General features: G+C 42.3%; 2 protein-coding genes across 3 annotated transcripts; both read left to right on the plus strand.

Annotated features, from left to right (window-relative positions):
- The first annotated feature begins 1,240 nt into the window (after positions 1 to 1,240).
- On the plus strand, positions 1,241 to 9,440 carry rae1 (ribonucleic acid export 1). 2 transcript variants are annotated; one of them, XM_084927706.1, is made up of 13 exons: positions 1,241 to 1,373; positions 2,008 to 2,119; positions 3,252 to 3,356; positions 5,478 to 5,570; positions 5,678 to 5,764; positions 5,846 to 5,932; positions 6,772 to 6,843; positions 6,936 to 7,043; positions 7,192 to 7,298; positions 7,445 to 7,520; positions 8,310 to 8,504; positions 8,597 to 8,682; positions 9,327 to 9,440. In XM_084927706.1, coding segments are annotated over exons 2-13 (1,107 nt in total). In that variant the 5' UTR covers positions 1,241 to 1,373; positions 2,008 to 2,029; the 3' UTR covers positions 9,328 to 9,440. The 2 variants fall into 2 exon arrangements, with proteins under 2 accessions (XP_084783832.1, XP_084783831.1); XM_084927705.1 differs by lacking the exon at positions 9,327 to 9,440 and having other exon boundaries at positions 8,597 to 8,686.
- A 248-nt stretch (positions 9,441 to 9,688) lies between these two features.
- LOC146386559 (RNA-binding protein 38-like) lies at positions 9,689 to 20,659 on the plus strand. The gene is made up of 4 exons (XM_084927707.1): positions 9,689 to 11,712; positions 13,814 to 13,937; positions 14,424 to 14,478; positions 18,927 to 20,659. Exons 1-4 carry the CDS (start codon positions 11,500 to 11,502, stop codon positions 19,267 to 19,269), a joined length of 735 nt encoding a protein of 244 aa, XP_084783833.1. The 5' UTR covers positions 9,689 to 11,499; the 3' UTR covers positions 19,270 to 20,659.
- Positions 20,660 to 20,874: the final 215 nt, after the last annotated feature.

Genomic DNA, 20,874 nt, shown 5'->3' on the forward strand with positions numbered 1-20,874 from the left:
AAAAATTAAAATAAAATTCAATAAAAGCGACAAAAGCCAAGCGGAAAGTTGGCAAAATCCCCCACTTTGTAATCAACACCATTACATTAAGTCACAAATAGAGCTGACTCAATAAAACCATTACATAATTTAATTGCTTGAATTTATTATTTTGCGTGTAATTTTCACCTGTTTATTTATTCCTTCTTATTTCTGAATTAGAAAAACAATTCAATCCTGAAGTACAGATTATTTACTCGGGTTTCAATGAGTCTAAACATTAAAACCACAAATTATCTATTAAAGAAGAGAGAGGGAGGGAGAGAGAGAGTCACTGGATCATTGCTTAAATTAACATATTCAAACAAAACAAAACAAAACAAAACACCTAACTAACAATGAATTTGGCGCTGCATAGCAGACACCAGATGTGTCCTTGAGATGGCTTTTCCTATGCAGAGAGCACTGTACATGACTCATGATCTCTGTAAACTCACATAAATTCAAGAGGCCTCCAAATCAACTACAAACATTTTAAATCTTAAAAGCCTAGTGTTTAAGCCTTTAGGTTAACTTTGAAAATTGTTGAATTAACAAACATGTTTCTTAATTTAAGCCATTTTCCCATTGGAGATATACATCCAGCTCCACTGAATATTTAGTGTCTTATAACTACAAGGTTCATAATTTGACACATTTGTTCCTTATTTAATTTACCAAACCTAGTTATTGATTAACCTGATTTTTAATTCGCTCTTATTGTGCAATTGCCTTTTTTCAAAGCTACAGAAAGATAGCCCACAGCCCAATGAAAGGGAGACTGAAGCAAATGTTATTGCCACATAATTTTTCCCCCTTTTTCATGGGTTACATTTAATTTCAGTTGCTCGAAAGTGGGCACATTTACTAAACCAAACCTTTACTCCCAAAAGTATTGATATAACTTTTTCTATTCCTCATATTTCCAAACTAAATATTTGTTACATTTATTTGAGTGAGGCAACCTTTCATTTTACGTTTAAAACATCTTAGTTCCTAGGCTGCAGGCTATATACATAGTACTTTACTTATGATTTCCCTTAGCTTAATAACCATCTGCCACTTTCTTACTTTTTGTTTATCTGTACAGTATTTCATCTAAATCGTGTCATATAAAAAAAAATCTGAAATTGAAAGGGCACCTTAACTCAAATGGGCTGCCCATAGACATACAGTATGCTTGCATGCAGCCTGTTGCTTTGCTGCCACACAGCGTTTACCTTTCGGTTTGCATTTTCTTGAGCGCTGGAGCCAAAGCGTCATCAACCTGCGACTATGCACTCAAAGGAACAAGCGCCACACTTCTAGCGTTTTCAGCGTTGCGACATTACATCTAGAGTAGAAGGAAATTAGTGGTATGTATATCCGTGTAGGTATGAGAAGGTTTCAGTGACAGTGAAATGTTTAATTATGGTTGTTTAAAATTGTCACCAAACATGAAAATTTGTTTGTTTGTTTGTTTTTTTAACCCGGGAGGCACAGTGGTTTGTCAAGAGTTGCTTAGCTAATGTTAGCGAGCTCGTACCTCTAAGCTTTTTTCAAACGTATTTATTTTCACACACAGAAAGGTGTCATAATAGTGGCTTATAGGTTCAGCCCTATTTTAAATATCAATCGAAGTTAAATGACCATTTATCCTCTTATTAACGAGCCTGGTAGCGTGATTTAGTTAGCAGTGGCAAGTGATGTAGCTAGCATTTCCTTTAGCTGTCATGCTAAGTTTTGGTTATCCAGATGTGTGACTTCGTTATATCCTCAATAATAATTACAACGATAACTTGAGTGCAGTTATATATCGCTTGTAAGAAAAACTAATTTATTGTACTTGAATGGATGTCGTAATGTGTGCTACCCGGTGTTTCACACATGCAGTATTCACTTGTTTTCATCACCTGCTCAGTGGTTCATGGTATTGTTTGATGCACTGACAACTTTTGGCAGTTAGCGTGTTGTTTCATATAAAAGCACTGTCTTTCTTTGTTCTCTCAGGGCTGGCTGACGTTAGTGCACTATGAGTTTGTTTGGAACAAGCTCGGGGTTTGGGACTGGAGGGACCGGGGTGTTTGGAAGCACGACTACAGACAGCCACAATCCCATGAAGGTAAAGCGGCCTACAAGAGCACAACATACACTATATGTCCAAAAGTATTGGACCACACCTCTTAATCTTTGAATTGAGGTGTTTAGTGCCATTCCATAGATATAAAATCTAACAGCTAGCCATTACAAACATTTTTGAAAGACTGAGTTCTTGTAAAATACTCACTGAATTCAAGTACTGACTTGCAAGAAGTTAAACTTCTTGCCTTCTAGATATTACATGCTTAACTGTAAGTGATATTGTTGCAAAGTGGAAGCAGTTAGAAACCATTGGCAACTCAGCCAGGCCAGGTAACGTTACAGAGTGAAGTTGCCGAGTGCTGAGGTACATAGGCGATCGTGGCTCAAAGAGTTGGCAGTTCGTCCTGTAACCGGAAGGTTGCCAGTTTGAGCCCCGGTTCGGACAGCCTCGGTCGCTGTGTCCTTGGGCAAGACACTTCACCTACCGCCTACTGGTGATGGCCAGAGGGGCCGATGGCGCGATATGGCAGCCTCGCTTCTGTCAGGGCAGGGCAGCTGTGACTACAACTGTAGCTTGCCTCCACCAGTGTGTGAATGTGAGAGTGAATGAATAGTGGAATTGTACAGCGCTTTGAGGGCCCCGAAAAGCGCTATATAAATGCAATCCATTATTATTATTATTATTATTATTATTATTATTATTATAGTGGGTAAAAGTAGCCAATGATTTGCTGACCCACTTACTGCAGATGTCTTCTGACATTAACATCAACACAAAAACTGTGCATCAAGAGCTTCACGGTATGGTTTCCATAGCTGTCGAGCTAACATCTTTTGGATTAACAACCCAGTCCCTCTCACCCAACATCAATGTTTAAACTCACAAATGTTCTTCTGGATGAATGGGCAAAAGCTGCAGTTGAACTCCAAATTTTGTTGAAAGCCTTCACAGAAAAATAGAATATGTTACAGCTGCCTAGGGGGAACCAACTCCATGTTAATGAATGGGATCTCATCAAAGCTAAAATGTATAGGTGGCCCAATAGTGTTGTCAATATGTTGTATGACATAAACTTTGTTAAATGTTAAAAGGAGTCGTTTAAAACTCTATCCTCATTTTGCCACTGGTCCTCCTCATACTTCTTTATTGTTTTTTTTGTCTTGCCTTATAGGATGTCGAAGTGACTTCACCTCCAGATGACAGCATCAGCTGCCTGGCTTTCAGCCCACCCACCATGCCTGGAAACTTCCTCATTGGAGGATCCTGGGCTAATGATGTGAGTAATTGATTCACTCGCATTTATTGCCTATGGTGGAGTGAGTAAATGAAAGATTATTACTATAGTTTTATTAATACTAATCGCTAAATCATGTTGCCTAGTCCTTATATAATGTGTAATTAGCCTATTTTAAAAAGAGTGACGCATAATGTATGAGCAGGATGTGAAAGTCAACATTGTTCAATAAAGGCACTATGCCTAATATACACACTTCAATATTTGTTTATACTGGCCTGAAAAAGCCTAAATAATGGGTATAATGATGGTAGTTACCAACTGTCTCTGTTAAGCCCAGTGTTGTGCTTATTTTAAAACTCACTTCTGCAGTTATTTCTAATGTGATGGCCAAACATCAGAGCTCTGAAAATCTAAACTGGGTAGATTTAGACGCGAAAGGTTTCTGTCCTGTAACCTAATAAGAGAGATATTATTTTTTTATTGATTAAACCTGTATCTTTTGAGTATATTCTGTGTCCTTGTAGCTGCAGTTCCAGCAGTGTAAGAGTAAAGCAGCAGATTAGAATAGACTATGTGCACGTTAGCATATGCTACTTCCGGTGCGGAAACTCCTGTGGGGAGCTTTGTTTCCGGTGCCCTATTCGCGCCCTGTTTACGGTCCAAAACAAGTTAAGCAAATGAATGAATCAAGCGACGATTTACATTTCTATAGATGTCTTGGGCATTTACCCAATATATCTGTAAATGATGTTCATCGACTTGTCGATATTTTTCCCCCGCGCCTCAGAGCAAAAGAGAAAAGGGATTCAAATGTTATATTTCTCAGCTGTCCCTCGTTTATCGCGGGTGTTACGTTCTAAAAATAACCAGCGATAGGTGAAATCAAGTAGCCAATTTTATTTTTTGACGGTGCAAAACGTTTCATGGACATACAGTACTGCACTTCAGAGTCACACTGCTAGCGATCGATGCAGCGATTCTGTACTGTACAGGAGAGACGTCACGGAGGAGATCGTCTGCAGCGATCAGGACACAATGTGATGTAAAAAAAAAAAATAAGCATGCAAACTTGCACTAAAAAATCTGCGAAACAGCGAGGTGAAAGGTGAACCGTGTTATAGCGAGGGACCGCTGTAATTTTGAAGGTAAGTCACAACATACCCTTCGTAAATACTAATGTATAGAAACCGTTACCAGCAATCGTTCATTTTTTGTGTGGCTTTTTTTCACGGTTTGTTAACATGCTGTGTAGGTGTGTACTTGACTAGCTGATATCGACATAACGGGGGAAACATCTGGTTTGACTATTCTTCACCTGTAGTTTGAATGCTGAACATTTGCCTGTTTAAATCATAAGAACTGTCACTATACATAGATGTGCTTCTGAATGTGGATGATGTGTCTTCTGATTTTGTAATGCAGTTCTGCTTGTGTTGAGTGATGTAAACAACTGATGATCTAAACTCTTTAAACATCAAAGTTGATCATTAGATTTTTTTATGACACAACAGTGGTGAGTGTTCCCACCTTCTGCTCTTTGTAACTTAACGCGATCTTTCCGTTTTCGAGTTTTGGACATGATTTTGGAGTACATCTTCGCAGTAGCAATTGACCGCAAAGTAAAGCTACCGGAAATGTACAACCCCACATCCAGTCTCAAACCAGGAAGTTAGCATTTTCTCGTGCACAGGGTCTATTGTCACTTTGTCTTTCACATTCCAGCAGCAATGTGATGCACAGTTTGCACTGCTGTAACTTTACAGCAGGGCTTCATTGTTTAACAGCTCGCACGTATAAAATGTATTCAACCAGCAGAGTGTCTATATAACAATTAAAAATGGCTGTAAATAAAAGCATTGGTGAGAACAAAGTACTTCAAGCAGATTTGAAACAAGAATGCTGAACATAACCTGTTCCCAACAAGGTTTGTGCTCATCGTAAGGTATCACAGTGATTTAGCCATGTAAAAAGAGAGCCACTTTTAATGACACAAAGTCTGACTTTAAGCTTGACGTAGCACACGTACCCATTAATGCTGCTTCATAGTATATCCCATTTGCTCTCTTCTGCTCTTTCTTTTTCCTCTTTGAGACTTCTATATACATTGTGCATATTTTACTTTTTGAAAATCTTAACAGTGGTTTATCGTCTGACTCTTAGGTCCGATGTTGGGAGGTGCAGGACAATGGACAGACTGTTCCCAAGGCCCAACAGATGCACACAGGTCCAGTGCTGGATGCCTGCTGGAGTGATGTAGGTTTAATGTTTAAAATGTAATCTTTGCAGTAGATGCTGCCTGGTTGTAGATGCTGTCTGGTTGTAGAGTAATTTATGATCTGCTTTTCTTTTTTTCTGTCCAGGATGGAAGCAAAGTCTTCACAGCTTCCTGTGACAAGACAGCCAAGATGTGGGATCTCAACAGCAATCAAGCCATCCAGATCGCACAGGTTGGAACAGAAACCCAGAACAACTGTGTGGACATGAATGAAGCAGAATCATGTTACAGTTCTCATTATTTCTCTCCATAGCACGATGGCCCAATTAAAGCAATCCACTGGATCAAGGCCCCAAACTACAGCTGTATCATGACTGGCAGTTGGGATAAAACACTGAAGGTAAAAGCAGCATCTTTTAATGCTTGTCAACTTGTGCATTCAGTTTTTGCTTTCATGGAATATCTGTAGGGACAAGGCATTAAAACATGACCAAGAGTTTTTACTATGTCTAATGGATTCATTAGTTTGAGTGCAAAAAAATGAACAGTAGTTTGAAAAAATATGGGACATGTTTTTTGCAATGGCTTATTTTTCATTGTAATTAATGGCAAGTGAATAGTAGAAATTCGTATGACTGATAGTTAGCCACCTAGCCTTCGCACATTGGTTTGTGAATTTCTGTTTTAAAGCTTAAATTTTTAGCATTTAGGTGGCATCCATCACAGTAATACACAAACATGCCAAGTAGTTATATACAAATAAAATAATAGAATTCCCCTAATCAAAATACAAGTGTCTGTAGTTAATTGCGTCATAAGCCATCATTTAAATAAGATAAGATTCCACAAACAGAGTGTGGTCATCCAGTTCAGTCATTTAACATTACTGAGATAAAGCCTAGAAGACCACTTGGTTACATCTGTCTGTGCCAGAGTCCACCTTTCATTAAAACCGGCCACTTTGAGCTAATGCAAATTTTATGTGATATTGGGTGTAAACAGAGTTTAAATGTTTCTGTTTTATCCTGGCTGGCTCAATTTAGCTTTTGGGGGTCACCTTGAAGTGACCCTTTAACCAACCACATGTCTCATTAAGCATATACACACCTGTGGAGTGATTCCAAATAATTGAATTTGCTGAAATTTATTCAAAGACACAGATGTTGAATGCTGTTTGAGAAAATGATTAATTATAAACAACACTTAGAAAAATGAGAGCTTTTCTATTTGTCTCTTTAGTTCTGGGATACTCGATCTCCCAATCCTATGATGTCACTGCAGATGCCTGAGAGATGCTACTGCGCAGATGTTGTAAGTGATTTACGAGTATGACAAATTCTGATGCTCACAGAATAGACTGATTATTGATTGACTTTCTTTTATGTTTAATGTGCCCTGTGTAGGTGTACCCCATGGCAGTGGTTGCCACAGCTGAGAGAGGCCTGATAGTGTACCAACTAGAGAATCAGCCCTCTGAGTTTCGCCGAATAGAATCTCCTCTCAAACATCAGGTGATTTTTATCTTTTCCAAATATATGTATACCTTATGCCACTCACTTTTGTAATTTTGTACACTGCTAAGATTCCTTTTTAATCGGTGCTACATGCATGTCAAGATATTGGCATTACTACTCTTTAACCAACGTGACATCCTTGCAGCACCGCTGTGTGGCCATATTCAAGGACAAGCAGAACAAGCCTACGGGTTTTGCACTGGGAAGCATTGAGGGCCGAGTGGCAATCCACTATATCAATCCTCCAAACCCGTGAGTGACTAATACAATCTACTGCTCGAATTCAAGTGTGCACCTTTTTTCTTTTCTTTCTTTTTTTTTTTTTTTTTTTTTTATAAAATTCTTGTTCTGGTTCAATAATTGAAACTGAAATATGAATCACTGTTCATTCGTTTCAGAGCCAAAGATAACTTCACCTTCAAGTGCCACAGGTCCAATGGAACCAACACAACCACTCCACAGGACATCTATGCAGTAAGTTGGTCTTAATTCTGGGCCAGTGCCGGCATTGTTTGCTCTTAAAGGAGATATCATTTGATGAGACTATCCTAGTTTGTGGACTTTAGTAAAAGCGCTTCAGTGTTAAATGAAGCTCTGATTTATTGTAAACATTATTCTTGTTAAAGGAGAAACATGGGATTCATTTTAGTAATGATATACTCTTGGTTAAACCAACTAAGATTTGTGTAAATTGGTGCAGTTTTTATGTTCGCTTTGTTTTCCATTTTGCACAAGTGCAGGAGATTAAAATTTGGAATTTGTCTGCATTTCAGAGTTAAACTTTGTAATTACAACATGCTAGTAAATAGGTGAATTTATTCAATTTATTATAAGTTCAACAGCAGGAGTGAGATCAATACAAAATTTAAAAGATACAGTACAACCTGTCTTCATATAGTACAACTGAAATCATTGCACAGTCCTCCCTTTCCTAATTATCTTAATAAGTAAGGTTTAAAAATGATGATGAAAGAACTGCAGTGTAATTTAAAATATTACATTTCATTATCTGCAATCGTTAGTGTTTTATTTAATGCTTTCTTTAGTCTTAATGTGGCTATGACTGATATCACCATGCTTTGAGCTTTTAAATACAGTCATTATTATATAATTGCCTAATTATCTGTTGAATAATGGCACAATTTTCTCTTGGGTTTTTTTGGTTTTTTTGGGGGGGGGGGGTCTGTAATATCTGTTAAATGAATCTCTTTCATTTTTATTTGCGTATAATTGTTCTTCCTATTTTATGTTTTCTCCCACCAGGTGAATGCCATCGCCTTCCATCCTGTCCATGGCACTCTGGCTACCGTGGGCTCAGACGGACGCTTCAGCTTCTGGGACAAAGATGCCCGCACAAAGTTGAAGACCTCAGAGCAGCTCGACCAGCCCATCACAGCTTGCTGCTTCAACCATAATGGCAACATCTTTGCGTATGCTTCCAGTTACGACTGGTCAAAGGTAGGCGCTAATAAATCATTACAGTTGTTGGATCAGTACTCTAGTTAGCAAAGCTTGCCTTTTCACTCTGACTTCTACTCGTCATCATTCAGGGCCATGAGTACTACAACCCCCAGAAAAAGAACTACATCTTCCTGAGGAACGCCGCTGAGGAGCTGAAGCCTCGGAACAAGAAATGGTGAGAGAAGGGCAGTTAATGTCTATAAACCTGGAGACCGTGGTCACTGGACACGGCTGCCCTGTTTCCTCAGTTCTCCTCTGACTCTCACAGGGGCCTTTCCAGGGCATGCATGGATGTGTGAAGTAAGGATACTGATACGATTCAGATCTCAGCATCGTCATGTACTGCTTTAAGTAGCTTGTACAGACCATAAGTTTTGCTGAAGGTTTGTGTGGTTTCTGCTGTGATAATGTATTGAAGCAGCTTTTGCACCTGTACAATCAAAAAAGCACAGGATGAGGCCTGCTGGCTACTTTAGAGCACTGAGTTTGAAAGTCTTTAGACTTTGCAGTGTAATCCTCAGTAAAAAAAATGTATTTAAAGACAGATTTCATTAATTTATTAAATTATTGAGAGATTTATTAAATTATGGGCAGTGAAAAATGTATTTTTGTAAATGGATTCATCAAAAGTTTACATTAACTATGAATTGTAAATGTTGATTTATGCCTGATGAGTAGTGATGCATTTCTCTGCTGTATGGTGATGTATTTCTTGACTGTTATGTGCAAAAAGGAGCAGATTTTCAGAAATAAACAAAAAAAAGACAAAAAGAAACCTCAGAATGTTCCCTGTCACTGACTGCTCCCTCCTGTCTCCAGATTCATCGTGCCAAGTCACATCTTTTGTGGGGAAATTCAGACGACCTGCTGCTTTAGTGTGTATACGCTCGAGAAAGACTCCTTCCTTACGACAAACACCTGGACCAATGCCGTTGGGCTGTGTACTGTGCATGGACCAATCAGAAGGGCCTACCCATCCTGGCATTGATGACAGCTGCATGACAGTTGGTCTTAGAGGGAGAGGGCTTTATTTGGCATTCATCTGGATGTTATGGTTAATTTTTTTTTAATATGTCCAGCTTTTCTTTTTATTTTTTACAGCTCTTCATTTTCTTGCGATTTGCTGTTACCCATGGTTTAGCTTCATTAATGAAACTCGGAAACTGTATAAATAAATATGTGTAAACACTTAGATTTGAACATGTTTATTCCAGCCTGAGGGAGGGCCCAGCTATTTTTCTGTCTCGATTGTTGAGAGTTTGGGGAACTGTACCCTGCATCTAAAAACATCACCTTCAAACATCACCACTGTCTCTAATACTTCAGCTGTTTATTTCTCTGTAGGTGTTGGGAATAATCATAAAGTTAAGATAAACTGGTGTCTCCTCCTCTCTGCCTGTGTTAATCCAAGCTAACCAGCAGGTGGAGCATTTTGCCCTGTATGGTTTTAATTCCAGCTGTTACCTATAGAAAAGGCCAGGGAGCTTAAGCAGGACAAATGATATCAAAGTTAAACACTGGGGTTTTTGACTGAGGCACAAAGCTGGAAAAGGGAGGGATTGAATGAGGTAGCAAGACGAGCTACAAAGGGAATGCGAGAAAAGTGAAGCAGTTCATAGGGGAGAAGGTGTGAATTAAATACCTTTTTTATTGAGGTCATTAGAGTATCACCTCACTGTCAGCCTGACCCTTGGTACTTAGCATTGGAACTCCAAGGCACTGAGGGCGGGAAGATGTGCTGCTTCAACAGTTCATCGGCTCACCTCGACTTTCATGAGGTGATGCTTGTGACACTTCTCTGGGTCCTGGTTCCTCAACAGTTCACCCGCTGCACCAAACTCTTTTGATTAGCTGAACAGAAAGTCCAAGTCAAATAAAGCGATTAACTGGAACTCCAAGGCAAAATGGCAATTTAAACTTATTGTATGAGGCCTGACCTGTTGCTTTCAGCACTTACAGCTGAAGGCATCACTGGGTCTGTTATTAGCAGTACATAGAGAATGCAACATCTGGCAAGCACTTTGAAGACATTTTTACACTTGCCCCATTAATTTCTCAGTATACTATCAAAAAATATGGCTTAACCAGTCTGTTAACGGAATGCCCAACCATGTAAAGTTATTGGAATCATGGCGTCTGGCTCAAAAGAGTCAAAGACTATATATAGTAATGTTATTAGGTGCTATTCCAGCCTTTTGAGATGTAAAAAAGTTTATAGTGATCATGAGACGGAAGCACTTTCTATGTGCTGTAGATGAGTGACTGTTTTATGTCGACTACATGATAAATCATGGAAATCAGGAGCTTATCATGACCATGTAAGGCTCCAGAGTTTGTGTATGTGAGCTTAGCTGCTCTTTCAGTGGCCCCTTTTTTTCAGGAGCATTGAGAGTTTAATCATTAGCAACTCTTTAACTTTTGCTATCTGCTCAGGCTATAGCTGCTACCTCACGATTCCAAAGTCAAACGAGAGTAAAATAAGCACTCTAGAATGCAGCTTTTAAGCTCTGGGTTAGGTGTTTTAGGAAAGAAGCTGAATCCTTTACTTCCTCGTTACAGAACCATGTGGCAGGGCCGCGCTTTTTGCCGTAGTGTGCGGCTTTTTCTTTGTGTTTGTAAAAGACAAAAGCAGGTGCAGCACAGCGCCGGGAAAGGATGAAGGGGGAAACTAGCAGGAGTGAGCGCTGCCAAGGCCGACACCTAGGCTGTAAGGCGATTGGCTGGCAGCGGAAGGGGGCGTGGTCCGGGTAACTGCACTACAAATGCTCCCAGCACGGTTCCTCTCAGCAGCGAAGCAGCAGGCATCCTCGACGCGAGTTCACGCGGACTGAGTCGTGGATATCATCAGGTTGCTGCAACTTTGAAAAAAACATAAAAAAGAGTTGGAGAAACTCGAGTGAAACATAGCGAGACTGGGCTTGGTTTCTCTGATGCTGGGACTCTGTTAGCTCTAAGTCTTCCGCGTGCCAAGTACCGGTCTCCGGCTGATCCAATGCTTCTTCATCAGTATATGAACGGAGCCCTGGACGTCATGCATCCCACAGCGCTTCAGAAAGACACTACTTTCACCAAGATCTTTGTCGGCGGGCTGCCGTACCACACAAACGATGCCTCACTTAGAAAATACTTTGAGGCCTTTGGGGACATTGATGAGGCTGTGGTGATAACGGACCGACAGACCGGCAAATCCCGAGGATACGGCTTCGTAAGTAGAAGCAAAACTTTCACTATCATCCGCTCGCTTTCACGACATTTAGCGCAATCAAACCGCATCATCCATCAGCTAAATTCTGTTTGTGTCTACATAACAGCGATCTTTTTGTTTGTTGCTGTGTCTCTCTCTCTTTGAGTTTTGTGACTCCGCATAATACAGCATGCAGTCATTCAAATACATGTCAAATGCACCCCCACCACAACCCCTAACACACACACACGCGCGCACACACACTGAGGCTTAACCGCACAATTGCACAGCAGCATCTCCGTTTTTGCCTGGCTGGCTGTTATTTTAGCTTAATGAGGATGAGGGCTCACACAAGTTGATGGATAACTAAGAAGATTATAATTCAACATATGTCTGATGTCACCCCCCACTCCCCACCCCCAAACCCACCCAGTCAAGTCTTCCCCACCTCATTCACTCCTAAACAGCCTCGGCTTATGGCTCTTGGAAGTAAGTGTGTGTGTGTGTGTGTGTGTGTGTGTGTGTGTGTGTGTGTGTGTGTGTGTGTGTGTGTGTGTTGACAGCCTGCACTTCTTGCTGGCTTTATATGGTTATTTTGGAGCAGTGGGGAGGCTTACTTTGTACACCCTGCCCTCTATTGTCAAGGACCGGAGCACATGATTTACATCACATCTTGGCTGCTGAGAGAAATTCCAGCATCAGTAAATTTGGCTTTATCCCATTCCCCACATGTATGTTAAGTTTCCCTTTGATCGCATCATTCTGCAAGCTGAACTTGTTGACTTGTGCTTAAACCTGCTGTTTATGAGGTCATCACATTGTGTTATTGGAACTGTGTTTGGCCATAGTTGATTTACGCTGTGTTAGTGAGAAGTGTCAAAGAACCCCTGCAAAGCCCAGTGTAAAACTACATTAAGAGGTGACTTGTCTTGTTCTCGCAAGACAAAGACCTGCACTCTTTCTGACACAAAGAACAGAAGCGCATAAGAAATGCAAATATTTACTAGAACTTGGAAAGCTGCATCAGCCCAAATAACGACCTCTCGGGCCAAAGAAGGAATGGAAAACGGTTATGTGTTCATGTTTACCTCTAACGGCACAATTGTAAGACAATTGCTCTCTTGTGTTTACACATCAGCCTTCTAACTGAGAAGAAAGCCCGTCCTGTGAGTCTAGCTGGTATCGAGCGGCTTCGCGAGGAGGCTGGTGTTTCAGGTTAGACAGGCTCAGGGTGATATGGGTGCTGCCGAGGATGATACACAGTGACACGATGAGCACTTTATGCTGAGTTACATTTTTTTTTTTTTTTTTTTTTTTTTTGTGTGTGTGTGTGGCGTGAGGCAACCTGCTCACTCTATTTTTCTGAGGGTTTCAGTTGGAGCAGAGGTAGCTGGCAGCAGGGCAGGGGAGTTGCCCAAAGCTGAGTACACCTCTTTTCTTCTTTTTTTTTCCTAAACACACTTCAGAGGTGGATTAGTAGAACCCCCCCACAGCAAGGCTCTTCAGTGTAAACACGGCCTCGTTCCTTCCTGTGTGTTCACAACACAGGCCCTGAGTGGGCTTTGTTCCAGATCCTTCCACGATGAAGAGGCTTTTTTTTTTTTTTTTTTTTTAATGGTCCACTTAAACAATGCAATCTGTGGCCTACATTCGCTGCTCGTTTCTCACACAGAGGTGACTCTGTGTTGGCAGAACATGGCAATCAAAACAGAAGGCCTCAACTAATGCCAGGAGGGAGGGGGGGGGGGACGGACTAATACCAATCTCCTTATTTTGGCCCTAATTGGATAAGCTCCTTGTTGCTCTCCCCAGATCCATATTTCAGCAGCTCTGCCCATGGCCGTGTGGCAGCTGAGTGGCTGGCTACTGCTGTTGTGGGCAGTTTTCAAAGATTATCATTGTGCTTTGTTTGTAGTTTCCCCTTCTTGAGAGAAATGGGATCATAACAGAAGAAAGCCTGTAGGGGGGGGGGGCTTTCGTGAAGACCAAAACCTGTTTTGTTTTTTAATTTTTAAAGCGCGTTTTGTTTTTGTTTTGATTTGTCAGACCAAAGCCATGAAGCTATTTGTAACATGACGTAGTAGTTTAAATCTTTTTTTTTTCCCTCCGACTGTGCCACCAGGTGACTATGACAGATCGAGGAGCAGCAGAGAGGGCCTGCAAGGATCCCAACCCCATCATTGATGGCAGGAAGGCCAACGTCAACCTGGCTTACCTGGGTGCCAAGCCTCGTAGCTTACAGACCGGTAAGATGAGGTTTATTTCAAGACTTGTTGCAAGGAAATGCAAGAAAACAAAAGTTATCAGTATCCATAAAACTGAAAGCGGGTGTGAGGTTCAAACTCCCATCAGAACTACAGATTGCTTGACAGGAATGAGGTCACCATCATCAAAAGATTATTTAATACTTGTTTGAGTTCTTGGGAAGGCTTAGACGTCATCTTTACAAACTGATTAGCTAAAATACACCCCCCACCCCCACGAGGGCTAAAGACTACAATTAACTGTGCAACATGTGTTCTTAGCTTGCCACTATTTACGGGCCGAACAACACCCAGTTTCCCAAGTGCATACATATTGGTACTGTTGCTCGCCACACATTTGAAATTGTTGTTCTGTGGCAGGATCGAAACAGGCTCTGCCTCTGTCTCCCCATGCCCTCTGTGTATTGTTCTCTAGCCCTCCTCTGTAAATGCAGATGTGTGTCTGACAGCCAGCCTCCTCTCTTGCAGGCATATCCATCGGAGTGCAGCCCATCCACCCAGCGCTCATCCAGAGGCAGTATGGGTAAGTGAGAGGGAGTGGGCGCTCGCTTAGCTCTGTTTGCTCGCATCACGCTCTGCGCAACGCCACTAGGCTACCATTTCTTTGACAAACAGGGCCTCTGGGAAGCACACGTCAGTTTCTGTGTCCACATGCAACTCCACAAGTAGCCTATTAGCATATTTGAGTTTTGTAGGGCCGGGAGATGATTCGCATATCTGTGGTAATAGAAGAGCATTCCAGAGGTGAATGTGTGACTCACTTGTTAACTTCTGGCAGGAGCCTGTTGACTCGTGTACCTGCCTGACCGGGCTCTGTCACTGAGAAGACTTTCTCCAAGTGGCTTTGTTGTAGAAACAGCCTGGATAGCGTCTAGGAGCCACGGTCTGCTGGGCAGCTAATGAGCATTTCACTAGAGTAATGACACCCCCCACCCCCCTACTCTAACCGACAGCTCTCAGATATCATCCTTAAAGCTACACCACTGCAAAACACTCAGCTGTCTGGAGGAAAATGCAAGAAACACAGGGACAGGTTTTGAAATAAATTGCTTATATATTAGAAAAAAAACAGTTCTTCCATGGTTTAGTCTTAAAAAGATGCTAAATGCTAAATTGTAAGCCCATCATTAACTAGCCTGATGCTTAGTTTTTTATTGTTAGGACTTTGTGGTGGTTTGAGAGTGATTTATCACAACTGTGTATGTGGTTTTGTTTTTGTTTGGGGGTTCTTTTTTTATTATTGTTTTTGTTTGTGGTTTTTTTTTTACTTTGGATGTGCATATTTTACTGGGTTTTATATGAACATTAACTACATATTTATGCTTTTAGATTTTGCTTTGTGGCTTTGGTTGGAGTTTGCTTCAGTTGTGATTGAACTCTTCTATAAAAAGGAACAAGAGCAACCATGAATTAGTAAAAAGCAGTGTGGATTAATATAGAAAAGTAATTTGTAAGTTGCTGCCCTATAAGGTATATGTGAGCTTCATGGAAATCCCAGGACAGTCCACAGGGACAATGACAAAGTAGGAAATATTTTCGTGGTTATTGAGAACAGTGAAGCCAAAAGACTTAGGACTCTTATGAGGACTACTTATGAGCCATACAGCGTTCTGAAAGATATCACAAATTCTAAATTATAGGATTCCCATGGGGGGGTGTCCTTTCATGTTCCAAGACCTTAAGAAGGCACAGAAAAGTCCCATGTCCACAGTCCTACTGCACAAAGCATGGATGGTACCAGACCCTGAGAGTTTGCCATATGCAGTGCCGGTTTGAGGCATGCATCTGACAGGTGCTGGTTCATGTTACAGTCTTGACACCCCCCTTAATTTCCCATGAACGCCACCCCAGAGACGTGGAAAGGCACACAGAGCACCTGTCCTCCTGAGTTTCTTCTGTATGGCACCCAGGCTTCCCTGAGATGCAGAGTGTACAAGTGGCTTTTCTTTCAGCCCCCCCCCGCACGAGGAGGACATGATCTGAAGTAGGATTTTTATACAGTACTCAGAGCGTCTCAGTGGCGGTGGTGTGCCGGTTACGGCTTGCTGCTCTGGATGTGTGTATAGCTGTGGTCAGCAGATGTGGGGGAGTGTGAAGGCCTGAGGGGGCCACTGAGGCCAGGGACATTGTTTTGATGGCGAGGAGATGAGTTGTCAGTGTGCTTGCTTCTCGTGCATCACGCAATTTATATGTATATTCTTTTGCATTTTTTTTAAAACTTTCATTTCTCCCCTTACAGTGTTGCAACTGCCAGGGTGTCAAAACGAGATATTGAAAACTGACACCTCTGTGAGACTGTGAGACGGGGTAAAAAGCGAATGAGGGGGAAGGGTATGGGAAGCCTGGTGTTGTAGGCTTAATGCTTTAATGAGACTGTGCCTCCCTTGGAAACTCACCTCTACAGGTGTCAAACAAAACACTTTTTTTTTTTTTTCTTCGTCTGTCTGACTTCAAAGAACAACAGGTTCCTTTTAACAAAGAGTGGAGGCCCTCTTCAAAGTGCTCTAAATGGGTTGTTAATTTCTCGCCCTATCCAGTCCTGTCTGTTTCCCCACTCTGTGTCATGGTGAGTCACGCACTGAAACTTCACTTGTGTTATCATGTAGAAATATTTAGCTGCTCAGTGTGTGACGCGAGCGCAGGATTTTTCCCATCACATCGTTATGCGGCCTTCATTAATGACAGAGAGTTCAGCTGCTTATATTAGTAATGTTTACGGGCATCAAATGGTTTCTTGTAAGCTTGTCTCTCTGGTGTCTCAGCCTGCCATTCTCAGAGTGTCACTATGTGAGGCGCACACAGACTGGCCGTCAGCACAAAACCAGCTGACGGCCAGTCTGATAATCTTCGGGCCATCATCAACATTCCCCCCACCACTTGGCATCTGTGGCCTCGTCCCTAACTTGCCTCGGTACCATCTTTTTTTTTTTTTTTTCTTTTTTTTCCCCGCTCTCACTGTATGTCTATCCGTTCCTCTTCACAGACACAAAAGATCTAATTCAGGACTGCTCTGTCTCTCATTTTTGTATTTCTCTTCACCTACACAAGGTCACTTGCCTGAGGCCAAAATCTGCCTCAGAACATGCGAACTCATTATACACGAGGCGAGTGAAAGGGCATACGTATGCCCCGCAGCATTAATGTATGGCTATCTTTGAAAGCTGTGTGCAGAGTGAATGCCTCTCTGTAGATTGCGCTCACGGGTGGGGGTTGCCCTCATTTGCTTATGCCTACTTGTTAAAAGCCACTGTTTTGTTTTGTGCTCAGACCACTGGCACTAGGACTCGTTTCCCCTTCACTTGCCAGATGACTCATTTGTTGTTTGAATACAATAAAAGTTTTATGGAGTTTGAATTTTCCATTTGAGATGATACCTGAAAAATGCTTCTTTTTCCCCCCCTTCTTTCTTCCCTGCATCTATTTAACCACACAATAGGACATTAATGTTACTGCTGACAATAATCACTCTTATGCCATGGTTGCTTCCTGCTGCCAGCTGACCAGTGCGCCAGCAGAGGATGAGAGGATGCCCACAGTACTCGGACTAGTCCCGAGAAGGGATATGGCAGAAAATATCTACCCGCCCCTCCTTCCTCCCTCAGCCAGCCTCTCTCCAAGGTGCCAGTGATGGCTTGAGAGTGAAGTGCCGTGTGCTGTGATGGACTGGAGTGCCTTTTTATCTTTACCCTTCTGTGTGATATGAAGTGAAGAGGTTATCCTGATTTGTACTGTGACTCTTTCCCTATTATGGCATGGTTTGGGGTTTGCAGTGGCAACGGGTGTGTGTGTTGGTGGGTGGATAAATGGGGAGGGCAGAGATATTAGATAGGTGTGTGTAAATATGTGGATTGAGACTATGATGAAATCCCTATCCTGCATGCTTGAGTTTTTGTGTTTTTGTCTTTTTTGGTTGCTTGATAGCTGTGTTTTAATACTAACCTTCATCTAATGGACTGAATCTGTGTGAGAGGGGAAAACGATAAGACTGAAACTTGAAAACAGTCCATGAGAGGAAGATTTTATTCAGCACTGAGATACAGTTGAAGAGTGTAAGTCAATGTGACATTTTGTTGTTGCTATCTTGCCTTTGTCTGCGGATCCCCCACCCCCCGCCCGCCCCGCCCTGCCCACCACACGACTGCAGGATCCGGGGTCAAGGCTCTCACAATAGTCAGTTATATCACCATGTATATGAAAGAGGGGGGCTCTTTTGCTTGCTGCCATCACTAATCCCTTTATACAACAAACTCCAAAGATGTACTTCAAATCCTGAGTAAAAATAGACTAATCTAAAACCCTCTCCACTTCCATTTCTTTTGTGGATAAAGTGGCAAAGCAAAGACTGTACAGTCCCCAGACCCCACAGCTCTAATCAGCTACATCTGAGAGTCTGCCCATGTGGCCTGGCAGAGCCTCGCACCCAACCCTGATGAGCTCCCCTGCCACCATAATCCCCCTCCCCTCCCCAGCTAACATGTTCACCTGTTGTAGTGAGATTTTCAAACTAAGCCAGAACAAGAGCAACTGCAACTTCTGCCCTCCCCATGCACTTCCCCGTGTGTGTGTGTGTGTCTCTAGTAAGTGAAGTGCAGCAGCTGTTAAAACACTCTGCTGATGCCTGAGCTTGAAAACCTGCCAGTAACGGCTGACTCTATCATTCAGCCCCTCCCTCCCCCGTCCTTCCAGGAGGGCCTATCCAACAGGTTCTGTAGCTTTTACTAACTGACACTGACGGAGGGTTGAGTCTGCCTCCCTCACCTCTTTCGTGTAATTATCCTTAATAACAGTGGATTTCTGTGGGAGTTCTCAAAGTTCTGGACACTAGAGTATATTTCTAACATGCTCGCCCTCTGGTCGCAGTGTAAACAATGGAGCCAGGCGTTGGATTTCTCTTGTAGTTGTTTTAGTCCTCTGGTCTAACACCCCCCCCCCCCCCCCCCCCCCCCCCCCCCCCCTTGTGTCTGTGTGCAGGTTGGCCCAGCCTTACATCTACCCGCAAGCATATGTGCAGCCCAGCCTGGTGCTGCCCACTCAGGTTTCTACTTCTGTCAGCACCAGCCCATACCTGGACTACAGCACAGCCTACACCCAGTACGCCCAGGCTGCCTTTGAGCAGCAGTACCCGTACGCCGCCTCCCCGGCTGGCTTCTTGGGCTACAGCTACACCGCCAGCCCCACAGCCACTGTTGGGCCTTCCACCGCCACCACAGCCCCACCTACCGTACACCCCACTCTCCCTTCTACCACTGGCCCTGGTGCAGCGTTCCTGCATTACGCCCCACAGCAGCACATCCAGCCAGACCGTATGCAGTGAGCAGGTTGAGGAGCAGAGGAAGGGGTGCAGGAGGAAGAGGAGGAGATGGAGGTGGAGTGGTTGCAAGCCTTTGGACAGAGGATATTGAAAAATGCCCTACGGGGTGATCCTGCTGTTGCCAGAAGTAGCTTTCAGGAAAAAAGGGTGGGACTATTGCACTATATGATCAGGATGAGCTTTTGGCTCATTGGTTAAAGGGTAAAAGTAGTGGGAGGACTAAGGTTCAGGTTGAGAAGCTGAGCAGTATATGTGGCTGCTTACGAGAGCTTCCAGAAGCTGACACTTCTTTTTTTTTTCTTTCTTTTTTTTAATTATTATTATTATTATTATTTTTATCCTTCTTTATTATTGTATTAATGTCCTTGTCCATGTTTTATTTCTATGCTATTATTATCAATGTTCGCATGTTTCTCTGCTCAATCAGTGGAAGTTGTATATGTCCATGGTACATATTGATGTTTTGAGAGCTGTCGGGGACATGTTAAACCCCTGTTACCTCCAGATTCCCGTGGATCTGGGGTGGATATGAAGGGCAATGCTGCTTTAGGACACTGGGGGAACAGTCAGAGATGAGGGTGTACGGTGGTGATTGGGGAGCCTATCCCGGTGCTATACACAGTAAGGCAGAGCACTGCCCCATGAACAAACCTCCAGCGTTCAGCACCACACAGGAGGACAACAAGAGAGTTCACCTCAAGAGGTAACAGAAAGTTTCAGTATAAGACTGTCGGAGCTCCATTGTCCCAAGATGATGTCAGGACTACACACTTATTTTATTTGAAGAGGCCTTAATTTAAAAACAATAACAACTTCCTTTTTGAAACTTAAGTGCCCCTCCCACACTAGAGAACCAAGTGCAGAGAGTTCCTTGAAACTGACCTGACTGTTTCCAGCAGTCACATTTATCTGACTTGGGTCTTGATAATTTCAGATGGATGTAGATAATCACAAGCAGTATGTGGCCGTACGGGGACCAGGAGCTTTGTATATCGATGTTTAAAGGTAGCTGACACTGAGCTCAAACACCAGTGTTGTTTCTTCTTTTGTCACTGAGATTGTCAAACTGTTGCTCTCAAAAAGGACATTCATGTACAGCATTTTAATGTTGTCTGTCATTAAGTACATTTACAATATTTATATGTAGGTATTTATAAGAGGTACTAAGTTAAAATAGCTTTTTTTGTTTTGTTATGACTACAGTTATGGCACTGATGTCATTTAACTTGCAGAGACACAGCTGCACCCCGTCAGTGGATTTGTCAGCTGGCTCATTGATGCCCATTCATATTTTCTGGAAATGTTCTAGATTTTTTTTTTTTCTCCAATAAGAATGTCTTTTACAGTTCCTTCAAAGAAGCCATACCAAAAAATAAAATAATTTGTACTTAAATATGCCTCCTGTTGTATTCTGTCTTTATTATTAATGTGAAGTGTCAACGATGAAAACCAAAGAGCAAATTTATGTCATTGCATTTGTAACAAAATACACATCCTGCTGTGTGTGTGTGTGTGTGTGTGTGTGTGTGTGTGTGTGTGTGGCAATGAGTGCTGTCAGGTCTTGCATGTGAGTGTTGGGGGTGGGGGAGAGCAGGAGGCCCAGACTTT

Source organism: Perissodus microlepis, chromosome 5 (genome assembly GCF_051167445.1).
Source record: "Perissodus microlepis isolate ML-2025 ecotype Zambia chromosome 5, ASM5116744v1, whole genome shotgun sequence".
Classification (NCBI taxonomy): Eukaryota; Metazoa; Chordata; class Actinopteri; order Cichliformes; family Cichlidae; genus Perissodus; species Perissodus microlepis.